This window comes from Pan troglodytes, chromosome 15 (assembly GCF_028858775.2).
Source record: "Pan troglodytes isolate AG18354 chromosome 15, NHGRI_mPanTro3-v2.0_pri, whole genome shotgun sequence".
Taxonomy (NCBI): domain Eukaryota; kingdom Metazoa; phylum Chordata; class Mammalia; order Primates; family Hominidae; genus Pan; species Pan troglodytes.
In genome coordinates, this window is record NC_072413.2 from 91,945,381 (window position 1) to 91,960,273 (window position 14,893).

The 14,893-nt window shown below is 52.9% G+C and overlaps 1 protein-coding gene across 2 annotated transcripts in view; it reads right to left on the reverse strand.

The window, feature by feature from the left end:
• ASB2 (ankyrin repeat and SOCS box containing 2) overlaps positions 1-14,893 on the reverse strand; it is a 42,335-nt gene that overhangs the window by 2,743 nt on the left and 24,699 nt on the right. For both annotated transcript variants that reach the window (XM_001151280.6, XM_063793099.1), the window contains 4 exons: positions 14,061-14,306; positions 10,411-10,582; positions 2,180-2,744; positions 789-942 (listed from right to left, as the gene is read on the reverse strand). In XM_001151280.6, coding sequence (XP_001151280.4) covers positions 789-942; positions 2,180-2,744; positions 10,411-10,582; positions 14,061-14,306 — 1,137 coding nt within the window. The remainder of the gene's footprint in view (positions 1-788; positions 943-2,179; positions 2,745-10,410; positions 10,583-14,060; positions 14,307-14,893) is intronic.

Here is a 14,893-nt window from a genome sequence, read left to right on the forward strand (position 1 = left end):
TGCCCAGGTGAGCTCCAAAAATGCCTAAGAGGGATTCTGGCTTCCTCAGCCTGACTTAGCCAGGCAGCCCCATCTACTCTGCACACATCAGAGGGACAGTGGCTGAACTCCACTTCACTGTGCCTGGCACAGTTCAGGCCGGTCCAGCTGAAAGGAGCTGGACAATGAGCCTGCCCAGGCCCCTCTGTTCAGGTGGGGAGAGGCCTCACCCAGCAAGGCCCTGGCAAGGCTGGCTCCAGGTTTCAGGGGCCTGTCTCCCACACCAGGGTGTTCTGTGCACCAACGGCCTTGGTGTCACCTGGGAGCCTGTTGAAATGCAGACTCCCCGGCCCCGCCCCAGACCTGCGGAATCAGAAGCTGCATTTTTAACAGGACACTCAGGTGCTTCATGTGCACTTTAGTTTGAGACATCCTAGACCACCATCCTCCCCTGTCCCCTCCTACAATGCCTCTTGGTGGCCCCAAATCATTCACAACCTACCCTGAAGGTCCCGGTACCCCTCAGGGAGCTGTAGCTGTTTAAAACATCATGGAAAGATGTAGCGGAGAGACTCTGGGGTTGGTCAAACCTGGGTTTTAATCCCAGCTCTGCCACTAACTAACTGTGACTTTGGCCCAGGTGGCACAGCTCTCTGAGAGGCAGATTCCTCATGTTTCATCCAAGGAGTTACAGAGCCTGGCAAGCAGCAGGTGCTCACAGGGTTAGGAACAGTCGCATTCCCTGAGGCCTGGGACTCTGAGTCAGGCAGGGAGATCTGCCAGCCTTGGCAGCAGCAGCAAGTCCCTACCTGCCTTCTCCTTGATGACGGCCCAGTCCTCAAAGCTGTCGATGTGTTCCTTCAGCCGCGAGCAGAGCTGCACGTTGCCCACGTAGTCCAGGAGGACATCGATGATGGGCCCCGCCCAGCGGCTCACCTCTGGGGCAGATACGAACTCACAGAACTGAAAGAGAACACACCGGGACCAAGAAGTGAGTTCATCCCACCTGCAAGAGCCTGCGGCCAGGGACAGCAGCGGATGTGTCCAAGCACAGACACTGTGCACACCCAGGCTAGGATCCCCTGAACCATGTCCCCTCAACACAGGCTTCTGCTGCCCAAAGTGGAAGACGGGCAACTTGAGCAAGTCACATCACCTCTGAGCCTCAATTTCCCTATCTATAAAATAGGTATATGAAACCAACTCCAAGGGGATTTAACATGAGAATTAGGTAATATGAACATAAACTTTGCACACAGTAGGCAGCCCATGAATGATCGCCATTAACCATTAAAATAATGAGCTCCAGGAGAGGAGTGTGTCTAACTTCCTTTTAAGTTCTGACTTTTTTTTTTTTTTTTTTTTTTGAGACGGAGTCTCGCTCTGTGCCCAGGCTGGAGTGCAGTGGCACGATCTCGGCTCACTGCAAGCTCTGCCTCCTGGGTGCACGTCATTCTCCTGCCTTAGCCTCCCGAGCACCTGGGACTACAGGCGCCCGCCACCACACTCGGCTAATTTTTTTGTATTTTTAGTTAAGACGGGGTTTCACCGTGTTAGCCAGGATGGTCTCGATCTCCTGACCTCGTGATCCGCCGGCCTCGGCCTCCCAAAGTGTTGGGATTACAGGCGTGAGCCACCGCGCCCGGCCAAGTTCTGACTTTTAAAGTAACAACATGGACGTGTCCTGCCTCTGGGTCGCTGGCTTTCTGCTTCTGATCTGACCCTACACCAGCCTGCTCTTGACATGCCTTTCCAGATCGTGCTTGTTTCACATCGCATTCCAGGTGTAGGTTTGCTGGAGGTGACGAGCCTCTTAGTTTGGCAGAGTTCTCCGCTCCATCATTGGTTCCTTAAATTCCCCAACGCAGTGGACCACAAGAAGGATTTCACCGTTCCAATGCACCACTAAGTTCTGCGGCCTCTTAAGTGTGCTAACCACCGGTTCCGCTGCCTCCAAAGTGAGCTAACCCCTAGTTCCCTCCAAAGCTCCCTCCAAAGCGCCCTAAGCGCTAACCCACGCTACCCAGGACGCAGGTTAACCACCGTGCTCTGCTGCCTCCAAAGCTGGCCACACTTCCCCCGAAGGGTGTTAATCACTAGTCCACGCTGCTCACCCGGCCCCGCCCGCCTCCCATGCGCGCGCGCGTCCCTGGGCCACACCCAAAAGGCGTGCTCCCCACCGCCAGCGCGCGCTGCCCACCTGCACCACGCTGGGCTCCTTGTCGGCCGCGGGCGCGTCGTTGAACCTGCTGGAGGGCTGCGGGGCCGGCGGGTGCGGGCCGTTGCCGTAGAGGCATGAGAAGCAGCGCTCGCCGTCGCAGCCCAGGTCCATGAGGAACTTGAGCAGCGACAGGCACTTCATGGCGAACATGATGGTGGCGGGGAAGGCGGTGGGGTGCGTGGCGATATAGGCGTCGATGTTCGCGCCGTGGTCCAGCAGCAGCTGCATTGTGCGCAGGCAGCCGTGGCGGATGGCCACGAGCAAGGGGCTGATGACGTCGCGGTTGGGGTCGGCGCCGTGTTCCAGCAGCAGCTCGGTGGCGTACACGTTGTTGTTGACCACCGCGAAGTACAGCGCGGAGCTGCGCCGGTCTTCGTAGAGGCGCGCGCGCTCGGGCGCCAGCGGCGTGTTCACGTCGAAGCGCGCGCTCAGCAGCGCCTCCAGCACCTCGTCGTGGTTGCGCTCGGCCGCCAGGTGCAGCGGACTGACGCCGCTACGGCGTATGCGCGTGCGGCTGGTCACCGGCAGCAGCATCTGCACGATCCTGCCGGGTCGAGGGGCGGGCGCGGGTGAGGGGAGGGTCGGGGTGTGGACGGGTAGGGCCGGCGCCGCCAGCAGGAGCGCTCGGGCGCCAGGCTCGGCTGGTCGCCCTGACCGCGGGCTGCGACGCGGATCCCACCGGCAGGGGGCGCCGCGGGTCAACCATTCTCACCCCACTGGGGAGGGTGGGTCGGCTGCCGTCTCCGCTTTACAGATAAGGAAACAAGCTCAGAGAGCTTCAGCCACCCTCCCAAAGTCACATAGCCAGTAAGGGGCAGAGCTGGGCTTCAGACCCAGAACCCTTGGCCTCCGAAGTCTGAGTTCTTAAAAACCTCAGCCAGACTGCACTAGGGTTTCAAGAAGCTCCCACTAATTTATTTCAGGCTAAGCGCTGTTGCCCATTGCCAGCTCAGTTATTTGGAGGAATTGCCTGGAAGGCCCCCAAACCCAATGAATGTCCAACCTCCTCCCTGCAGGAGGCAGTAGAGCCTAGTGGCGAAGTTTGGAGCCAGACCCTGCTCTCTCTGGGGGAGGACGGACAGGGACAGCCAGATCCCAGAGCCCACCGTGTGCCAGGAGGCTCCTAAAGGCTTTACAAGTGCGATTGGGTTTAATCTTTACAATAACCCCTAAAGCAAGGCTCATCATTCCCATTTTGCAGATGAGAAGAGTCAAGACTCTGAGAGATGAAGGGGCTTGCCCAGTCATACAGTCAGAATAGGGGAACCAGGGTGTGTGCCCTCCTCTGACTCCAGGGCTGAGCTGTCCCTATCTTGCTGTCCTGGGACCCCAGTGGAGCCACGAGATCCTGAGGACAAAAGGGGACAAATGTGTTTGGCCCCAACTAATTTGGCCCCAACTACTACTGCCCCAGGCCCCAACCAGCCCATTGTGACCATGAGGTCACTTACACCCCTCTCCTGTCAGTCTCAACACCTCCCTCCCCGAAGGCTGACGCTAGCTTCTCCCAGTCTCTCTGCCTCACCTTCTGGGTGTGGAGAACTTGGTCAGCCACTGCGGAAGCCTGAGCTCCCTGCAACCACCAGTTCCTCTCTTCCCTAAAACACGAGCACTGATCTCAGCACTTTACCTCTATTCATCTGTGAAATCCTCCCAGTAGCCCTCTGAAGTGAGTACTGTAATATCCTCATTTCAGAGATGAGGAGACAGAAGCCCAGAGAAGGTATGTGACTCCTCCAAGGATACACAGCCAGTAAGTGATGGAGCCAGGATTTGAACCCTGGCAGTCTGACCCCAAAGCTACACTCTTAACAACACCCCTACCTCTTGTGTAGCAGTCAGGGTGACAGTTAATATATCCCGGGGTTTTGCAGTCTTCATAATGTGTTAACTTGCCTGCCCATTTTACCTTCACTTCAGCCCTGGGTGGGAGTGGCCGGAGCAGGCCTGTGGCCTTCTTTTTAACAGATGTGGCTCAGAGAGCCGAAGTGACTAATCAGGGGTCATAAGACAATTCTGGGGGCTCAACCCCAGGACTCTTTACCCCTTCTCTTGGCTCTCTTCTCCTACAGCCCTGCCACCTGCAAGAACAAGCTCCTGCACCAATATGATTCCAGACCCTAATCCATCCAATCCCTGCTGACAGGTGACCTCACAGCCTCCTGTGGGACTCCAAGGAGGTGGCCATTACAGGGGGTGGGGCGGTGGGGGAAGGGGAGAGAAGCAGGTGCCACCAGGCCCATTCCCACGCCTCTGGCCTCCTGGCACACAGGCTTCCTGGAAATCTGATGCCAGCGACCTCCTGCTGGGATCTCAGTGGAAAGTATTATGATTGTTAGTGATGCTGTGTTTGGCTAAAATCTGACTCTAAAACCTCAAAAGGAAATTCACACACACGGGGGGCTAATTGCCTCCTAATTTCTATTTGTGTAGGCACAGGAGGCCTGACTTTGCTCTGCAGAGGTGCTGGTCAAAGGCAGGCCTGGGCCTCACCCTGGATGGCGGCCACGGCCAACAAATGCTCTGCTAACAGCTGTAACGTGCCCAAGAACGGGAAGGAACAGTGAGAGGGGCTGCCCCGGGGCCGCTGGCCAGATGGGGCTGGTATCTCTGGCAGGTCACAGCTGGTCTCCGGCAGTTCTCCATGAACCAAGGGAAAGTGGCAGAAATGTGGGAACTTGAGCATTGTCTCAGTTATGTGGTGAATCATCTTACTGCGGCAGGACTCTGCCAATCAGAAAGTGAATGTGTAACGCCGGACAGGCTCTGGAGATCAGTGCGTCCAGCTTTCCCATTTTACACAGAGTAAACCTGAAGCCCAGGCTTGGGGTGGGGAACAGAGTGAGGTTGGACAGAAGGTGGGTGGTGCACAAGAGCAAAATACAGGTCTCTGGATATCCAGGGCCAGGCCTTCTACAATGCCCCTCTCCTCCCAACTATGGGAGCGGCCACGTTGGTAGCCCCACTGCACATCATCACTCCTCTTCCCAGCCCATTTTGTGGGGCAGAGGACAGGAGGACAAGGGGTTGACCCCACCAAACAGTCTGACTCTTCCCACTTCTCTGACAGGCACGTTTTGGATTCTCAGAGTATAATTGCTCAAGCGGCACCTCATGAAGAGGAACAAAGGTGACTATTGTCTGATAGAGCCGTAGGTGTCTGGAAGAATGGCCCCCTACCCCTTCCTTGTCCCCTCCCCAATGCAGAGGCCACAACTACCAGCTTAGCCTTTCCTGTCTGGGCCCTGAGACCAGAGCAGATCCAGCTCAGGGTCATTCCAGGAAGACCCAGTGCAGCAGTGTGGCAGGTGCTGAGCTGTCTCTGACCTTGGACCTCATTCCGAATCACTGGGCTCTTGTCTTGTTCCTAGGACCCACCAGTATCTGAAGCCTGACATCCTTGCCCCAGGTCTGGGCTCCCACTCCAGGATTCTAGTTTCCTCAAAGCAGCAGCCTTGCCATACCACCTGGCCCTGGCTCTGATGTCCCTCCTGAATCTAGCCCAACAGCAGGGGAATGGGCAGAGAGCTTTGAGCCAACGCAAGCTGTCCTTAGCTAGAGAGGGGCCCAGCATGGGCAGTGGGGAAACCGGGAGGCTCAGAGTCAGGGGTACATGGGTTACACACCAGCTCTGCCTTTCAGCACTGGGCCAGCGCAAGCATGTCACTTAACCTCTCTGAACCGCACCTAAAGCAGAGGGGTAATTAATTGTAATAATAGTGATGATGATGATGATGATAGCTATAGCTACCCTTTATTGAGCTCCAGTGGGTTGCTGTGAGCACTTTACCCCTTACCTTCTTAAGTCATAATTGTGCTAATATTGCTGAGCGCTTACTGTGTGCCAGGTACCATTTAAAGTGGTCCTCACATTTGTTTACTTCATTTAATCCTAGCATGACCCTCAGAGCTAAGAACTTAATCTCATTTACTCATTTACTCATAACAATCCAGCAAGGTAGGACTGCTTACAACCCCAGGTCCAGGTTACAAAGCACAATGTAATGATCTTTCACCAAGGCTGCTTCTGAGTATAAATGAGATCTTTCCCATGAATCTGATTGGCCCGTAGTTGGCAGTGAATGAACAATGCTGTTGGTATCTTGACCACCACCACAACTGCAGCCTACTGCCCCTGCTACCCTAAACACAGAGGCATTCTGGATCACCAGGTCACTGTGGTTTGACCTTTGTCAGTGTTCAGTGTAAATTTGGATGGAGGGCCGGGCGCGGTGGCTCACGCCTGTAATCGCAGCACTTTGGGAAGCTGAGGCGGGTGGATCACTTGAGCTCAGGAGTTTGAGACCAGCCCGGGCAACATGATGAAACCCGGTCTCTACTAAAATACAAAAATTAGCCAGGCACGGTGGTGGACACCTGTAATCCCAGCTACTTGGGAGGCTGAGGAAGGAGAATCACTTGAACCCAGGAGGCAGAGGTTGCAGCGAGCCAAGATTGTGCCACTGCACTCCAGCCTGGGTGGCAGAGAGTCGGTCTCAAAAACAAACAAACAAACAACAACAAAAACATTGGCTGGAGGATTGACATGGGAACCAGTTGCCCACAGACGGCTCCATTGCCAACACTTCTGAGCTTCACTGTGCCACCCTGACTTGTTTTCTATGAAGTCTTGAGCTCTGAGCCTCAGTTTCTCTTTTAACTAATGGGGATATTAACTTGCTTGTCAGTGTGCTTTATAAGCTGCTTTTTAATTTAATGTGTTAAGTGTTCTCTATTTTGCCTTATTCCAGGAAGAATTTCAAGTGGCTTGCAAAGATTGATAAAATACAGCAAAAGTGTTATATGTTGGAACTAAAAGAGAAGGAATATTTAAAAACGAGGGAGGCAGAAGTAAGGCCCAGAATGCAAGTCTGTGTTTTCTGTTGGCCACAGAAGAGGCTCTAAGATCCTGATTCTCTACCCAGGCTGCACAGTAAAATCTCCCGGGCAGCTCTTAGACACCCTGAAGCCTCAGCCACGGCCCAGACCAGCGGCAGCGCCATCTCGTCAGGTGGGGCCCAGGCATCAGGGTTTCTGGTGCAGCCAAGGTTGGACACTACTGTTTTGGGTGCTATTCTTGGGGCATCTGCTCTGGGCTAACTCACACAGTTTCTTAATACGTCTATCTTTGGTGTTGATCTTTGATTTCATACGGTGGCTTTGCTAAACTGGAAATGAACAACAGGAAAATGTGTGTCTTGGAGGTGACTGCGACATCGGGACTTTAGGGCTCCTTTCTCAACACACCCGCATGTCACCCCCTGCGGTTAAGTGTGCTGACGAGAAGACACCATCTGGCAAACAGCCTTCGGCTCCTGGTGCTGCCTTCCATGCCTGGGACGGATGGCCAGGGTGTGTTGGCAGGTGGCAGAGTGTGGAATGCCTATGGAATGTCACATCAAATCCCCGAGCAGAGGGCCTTTAATGCTGTATGCCCAGGGAGGGAGTGATGAGCTCGGGGCTTGCTGGCCATGGGCTCTGCCTGGTGGCAGAAGCTGCTGGGAACCAGGCTTTAACCCTTTGTTGCGTAGCCCTAAATATGGCCCAGGCCCCTCTGAGCCTTGGGGGACAGAGGGAAATGGGGCCCGGGGGTGGAGGTTGAATAACCAGGGAATTCGCCCTGGGAATCCACGTGAATCCAAGGTAGGTGAGTTTACAGGAACATCAGCCATGTACACAGTGTTCCAGGCAGGACGCGCCTTGCTCTCTGATCATCCACAAGGCCACCTAGTGCCCCTTCAGCTTCTCCTCCAGCTGGGGCCAGACTGCCAACACCTCTGGGTTCACTTGAAGGCAGCCCAGATGAAGGTCCCAGCCCTGCCGCTATCTCAAAAATCACTTCCATATCTGACCTTGGCTTCCTTCTCTGTAAAACCAGGGCCTGAATTAGATCAATGGTCCCTGCAGCTATAGACAGGCTGTATCTGATTTGCTCAGGGAGCTTTTCAAAGAGACAGTGGGGCTCCTTCTCTCCTGGAGATTCTGATTCACTGGATCTGATATGGCATTTTAAAAATAGCCCAGAGGGACATGGATGTGCAGGCTAGAATTGGGGGGCAGTGGGCCAGGAGATTTCCAAAGTGCACCCACTTCCCGTGTGTTCACTCTGGATCTCTCTGGGGTCAGGCTCAAGGTAAACTGTATTTGCCCAACTCTGACTGATGCCCAATGATTTGTGGAACTGAAGAGAAAGGAGCCGTCTTGTCCATGCCCACTGCCTGGCTTGAGCTGCTGTCTGAACCGCTCAATCATGGAATGCACTCTCCCTAAGTAAGAGTGGGTGAGCATAGGACGCCTGAGCACACACTGGGTGCAGGCGCTCTGCTAGGTGCTTTTTTCCATTATATATCCGTGCGTATCCATTTTACTGGTCCTCCGACAACCCCATGAGGCAGGTGTAACCATTTCCCATTTTATAAATGAGGAAAATGAGGCTCAGCAAGGTTAAGCAACTTTCCCAATGGCCTCAGCAGGGATTCACACCCAGATCTGTCAGCCTTGTGGACAGCTGTGCTGTCCAGAAAAGGCTGGGTCTCCTCTGTGTATGTACTGGGGGGTGTGGGGAGTGGGGAGGGCATCTTTGGGTGGTCTTGGTGCAGGCAACCTGCACAGAAGGGGCTGGAGCTTTAAGGGGCGGCTCTGAAGGCTTGAGTCTTCATTTCAGTCTTTGGAATGTCACTTTGACCCCATTTCCCTCTGCCTTAGTGAAGACAACAAACTTGCCCCAATACACGCAGTCTGTGCTTCTCACTCTCCTGCCTGTCTGGAAGACTCGGGTGTGTTTCCCCAAGTGTCATCAGGGTACATGAGATGGGATTTTAAATGAAATGTTTTTAAAATTGATTGTAAATGGATAACATACTAGTGTGATAAATGTTTCCTCTTCAAAATAAATTCATTGTAAGTAAAAACATTATTTAAAGGAAAAAATACTAAACGATGAGAGTATAGATATTTAAAATCAGGAAGAAAATCTGTGAATGGACAGTTTGGGAAGCACTGTCCAGCAAAAAGGGTCAGATGCTGGGGTTTAAGTCCTAGCCCTGGGGACGGGGCTTTCAAGGGGCAAATCTCTTAACTACCAGAGTCTTCGTTTCCTGTCCTGTAAAATGAAAATCCGGGTTGACCCGCATACCCGCAGCACAGTGTGAGGCTCACATGGGAGGCAGATGAGTCACACTCTGGAAATGACCAAGCCCTGTCCATCCTTCAAGGGCAGCTGGAGCTCCACCTCTGCGGCCCAGGCTTCCCCATGTAGCAGTGCTGCTGGGAATGCTTAAAAACTGGCTCAAGCAAGGGCAGAGAAGGGGGAAAGGACTCTGGTTTGTAGCATTTGCCTATTTCCATGCTGTAAATATTCCCCCACGGCCAATTTTAAGCTATCAATGTGAGGTCAGTAAACACAGAGTTGGGAAGAGGTGTGCAGTCGGTTCCTGAGAACTGGCACGAGCTGGCTCTAGTACACCTCTGCCTCTAGCCCCGGCTCGTCTGTCTCCACAGGAGCCGTGCAGCTCTTCGGCATGCTCTTTCATGATGTCATGAATGCACATGTCTGTGCTTCTTCCCTTCCTCCAGATTGCTCCTTGGGAACTTAAGCTTCTCTCTTCTCACTCAGAGTATCTAGCACATAGTAATTGCTCAATAACTGCTAGTTCTTATCATTGGTGCTATTTGTGTTATTGTAGGTTTTCCTTGCATGCTTGCTAATTGCCTGAGAGGTTATCCTTGCATTCCTGTACTCCCAGAAATATTCATTAGCTCAGACTCATATCTGCCCCCCGGATAGAATTCCTGTAGCTGTCACCTTTGGAGCAGGTGAGTACCTGCCGCCTATGAGCTGTGTGACCTTGGGCAAGTCACTCAACCTCTCTGTGTCTTAGCTTCCTCATCTAAACAACAGAGATAATAATATCCACCTCAGTGAGCTGTTAAGCAGATTAAATAAGTTTCTGATGTGAAGTACTGGTAAGCGCTGCATAAGGGTTTGCTGTTATTATTGCAGTTGCTGTTGTTACAGGCATTCACTCCATGTTGCTAACTGCTAAGGGGTTTCCCTCCTTTCCATGGGAAAGGTGATGTCCATTCTGACCTCTCCTGGGCCTCCCTAATCCTGTGGGTGGGACATTCAGGGCAGGCCCACCCCTCCAATCCCCTACTCCCAGTGTGGGCCTCGGGAGAGCTGCCTGGGTGCTGGCGGAGCCTGGGCTGACCTGTAGTTGCCCTTCTTGGAGGCGATGTGCAGCGGGAGCAAGCCGTCCTTGTTGGTCTTGTTGGCGTCGGCACCCTGTGACAGCAGAAACTCCACCACCTCCTCATGCTCATTCTTGCAGGCCTCGTAGAGGGCAGACGCGTTGTCGCTGGCCTGCGTGTTGATGTCAGCACCTGGGGAAGGAGAAGAGATCAGCAAGTGGCCAAGTGACCGGGAAGTTGCTGTCCTCAATGTAACGCCACCGCGTGCTGGGCCTGCTGTGCTAACCACGGTAATGCACGGGACCTTTAACAACGACCCTTAGGAAGGAGGAGTCTACCTGGGGCCACCCCCAGCTTCTTTCAACAACATCAAGACCCAGGGGCCTGGCCAGGCGTGGCTCATGCCTGTAATCCCAGCACTTTGGGAGGCTGAGGCAGGCGGATCACCTGAGGTCAGGAGTTCGAGACCAGCCCAGCCAACATGGTGAAACCCTGTCTTTACTAAAAATACAAAAATTAGCTGGGCATGGTGGTGGGCGCCAGTAATCCCAGCTACTCGGGAGGCTGAGGCAGGAGAATCGCTTGAACCCAGGAGGTGGAGGTTGCAGTGAGCCGAGACTGCACCATTGCACTCCAGCCTGGGCAACAAGAGTGAAATTCCGTCTGGAGAAAAAAAAAAAAAAAAAAAAAGACCCAGGGGCCTGCCAGCCCGAACAGAGGCCTCTGAGAGGCTACAAGCAGCCACGATGATGCTGGTTTTTCCTGAGCACCTACTACGTGCTGAACATCGTGCTTTCCACAGGCTATATCTGAATCCACAGTGGGTGGTCACCCTGTGAGGTCAGTACTGCTCTTATCTCCAGATTACAGATGGGGACAGTGAAGCACAGAACACCTAGACCACTTGCCTCAGACCACCCATTTCATAAAGATGGAGCCAAACTTGAACCCAGATGGTCTGATGGCAGAGGCCATGGTGGATATTCTGATGGTAGAGGCCATGCTCTTAACCCTCACTCCATGTAAGAGGGCCTGGGCTCTGCCCTGAGAGAGGCCTCACAGGTCTAGGAGGGCACAGAGCCCCTAATAAAGGAAAACCCCAATAACATTATTAATTGCAATTTGCTATTAATATTGCTATTATTATTGCTAATATTACCATGCTATTAATATTGATCCTTATTGCTATCAATAACTTCCAGCTCTTATCACTAGTGCTCCTTGTGCTAGGTATTCCCTGCATGCTTGCTAATTGCTAATTCTCTGCCTTTCACTTCAAGGAATAAGAGAATTACTTTCTGTCTCCTCCCAAGAAAATACTAGGCCAGGTGCAATGGCTCACACTTGTAATCCCAGCACTTTGGGAGGCCAAGGCGGGCAGATCACTTGAGCTCAGGAATTCAAGACTAGCCTGGGTAACCTAATGAGACTCTGTTCTCTACACCTACTGAGTAGCCCCTGGCCGGGCATGGTGGCACATGCCTGTAGTTCCAGCTACTTGGAAGGCTGAGGTGCAAGGATTACTTGAGCCCAGGAGGTTGATATAGGCTGCAGTGAGCCGGGATCACACCACTGCACTCCAGCCTGGACAACAAAGTGAGACCCTGTTCCCAAAACAAAAACAAAACAAAACCCAGAAAACATTAATCCATGCTGCTAGGAGGAGGAATCAGGCCTGGTGACAATCTGCCTTCAGCTCAGTCTTCTACACCTGCTTCATCTCCTCGGGCAGGGGGTGAGGGAGAGAACTGATGTGCACACAGCTTTCTCTGCAGAAAGAGAGTTCAGCAGTCCTTCCTTGTTCTGGAAGGACATGGAACTAAGATGCTCGAAGATGTCAGTGGGGCTAAAATCAAAAGCATCTGCTAACCACAGGTCATCTCTCTAAGCATGTTGCCGATCTCAGCCTTTCTGGTAATTTATTATTTTTGATGATGGTGTGACCAGTTTCTGATCCAGCGGAAACAGCACAGGCTTTGGCGACAGATGAGAATCAGCTGAGGCATCTGTTTCATGGCTCACAAGCTCTGCAGTCTCAGAAAGCCTTTAGGAGCCTCGGTTTTCTCATCTGTTGACCAGGGATAATAGTACCTACCCCTCGGGGTTACTGCAGGGAGTAAACAAAATAGTGTAAGCACATCTCTCAGCGCAGTGCCTGCCACAGGGAAGCTGCTCAGCAAATGCCAGTTGCTCAGGATGGAAGGAGCTGGGCAGAGGCCTTCGTCCTGCCTCCGGCCTGAGGGAGAGCCACTGAGCCGCCCTAACCCTCTGTTGGGCTCTCAGAGGCAGGTGCCCTGGAGAGCCTGGACCCTACCAGCAAAGCCACCTGCTTGCACAAGAAAAATATTTGGTTTGGAAAATGGACTCAGCCCACAAAGTGAACACACCCTGACTCAGAGTGTCGGTGGGAGACCTGGACAGATGTTTGGAGTTATTGAGGTCACCCTTGCCTGCTGAGCATGCTGTCCTTCACCAGGACCCCCGGCCTGGGCTCCCAGGACCCTGCCTGTGCCCCTTTGTTCTTACGCTGGGCAGTCCAGATTTGTTCCTGGCTGCATGGAAGGGCCTGCACCTATGTTCCCCACTGCTCAGGCGCGTGCTGAGTGCATGGATGCTTACCTGGGCAGAGTCCCGTGCTGCCGACTCTCACAGGGTAGGGTGGCTGGCAGAGCACAAAGCATGTGCAGTTTGGAGTCAGATGGCAGTGGGTCAGCATCCAGGCTCGGACTGTGACCAATTAGTTAACCTCTCTGAACCTCAGTCTCTTCATCTATAAAATGGGACGAGCATACTACCTACCACATGGGGCTACGGGGAAAGCTCCATTGCCCCGATCTGTGTTCACACTTAGCAAGTCCTCAACAGATTCCTACAGTTCAGCCTCAGCGTCTGGATTACCTCTGGCTTCTCTGTTGCTAGAGAGAGGGTTACTTCCCGTGGAGAGAGAAAAGAAATCAAAGGCATTCTTGGGGAAGATCAGGATATAATGTTCTGAAACCAAAAGCAAGTCTGCCATGTCTCGTGGTCTTTTGCTACTGGGCCATCATAATGCAGGCCGTATTGTGTTATTTTCTCCCATTAAGATATTTCACAGGCAAAGAGGGCAAAGAGCTGGGTTCAAGTCCCAGCTCTGCCACTAATTTGCTGTGTGACCTTGGACAAATCACTTTCCCATCCTGGTCCTTGAGTTCATCACCCATAAAAGGGGGAGGTGATCTAAATGTTGCTTGAGGTTCCTTCTGGCCCTGAAGTGTGATGTGGTGGAAAGAGAAGCGGTTGGGGTGTCAGGAGACCAAGAGTCTAGCTAGTTCTAAAATTAATTTGCTATAGGACTATAGATAAGTCACTTCCTCACTCTGTGCCTCAGACTCCTCGTTTGTAAAATGAAAATGTTGGACTAGATTATAAATGGCAAATAGGTGGTCCGTGGGCCAGACCCCCCCATATTTGTTCTAATGGCAGATGTCACTAGTGGATCCTGACGCTCTTCCCACTGAGCCTGGACACAGCCTCAGCATCTTTCTCAACACAGCACTCTAGGAGGAAACTCTCACTCCATCAGTGTGCCCACAAGATGACCCCTAACTCGCCTTCCCTTAGAGCTGACCTCTGACATCCTTCCCGTGTGCCCTTTGGGGACTCCATGACCTAGGGACCCTTAGCCACTCACCGTACTTGGCTAAGAACCTCAAGGCCTCCAACTGTCCACTCTGGGCGGCCACGAACAAGGGGGTGATGCCGTAGGCGTTCTTGGATTCCACCTTGGCTCCTCCGCTCACCAGGATCTGCATGACCTCCAGGTCATTGCGAGACACAGACTCGTGCAGAGCGGTCCAGCCGCGGTTGCAGCGGTGGTTGGTGTCTGCGTTGTGCTGCACCAGAATCTTCACGGCCTCCGCGTTCTTGCGCTCGCAGGCTGTGCTCAGGGGGAAGCAGGGATGGTCAGCAGGGCCTGGCAGGAACTGGCCAGCAGAGACTGCATTCATTCGCCTGTCCAATCACTCATCCACTCATTCAGCTTTCCACTGCATGTGTATTAAGTTCCAATCCCTGCATTGAACCTGGGATAGGCGACTAAAAGTAATACTGATACTAACATTAGCAAGAATACCTGCTGATTCATATGCATAGTACTGATTCTGTGTCAGGCTCTCTGTTCTAAGCACATTTTACAGGATTAACTAATTTAATCCTCCCAAATCCCCTTAAAGGATGTAGTGATGTTATCCCCTTTCACAGATAAGGAAGGTGAGGCACAGAGAGGGTAAGTGACTTGCCCAAAGTCACACAGATACTAAGTGGCAGAACTGGAATTCAAACCCAGGTAGTCAGGCTGAAGGTCTCTGTCCCCTGGGATGTCCCAGGATGTCCCTATCATTTCCCCTTCCAGTGGTACCTGCTTCAGTCCTCCACATTACCAAGGCTGGAAGAATCTTTCTAGATGAGGAGTCAACGGTGTCATAATCCTGCTGAACTTCCCCCTGCTCCAGCAAAGGCTACTAA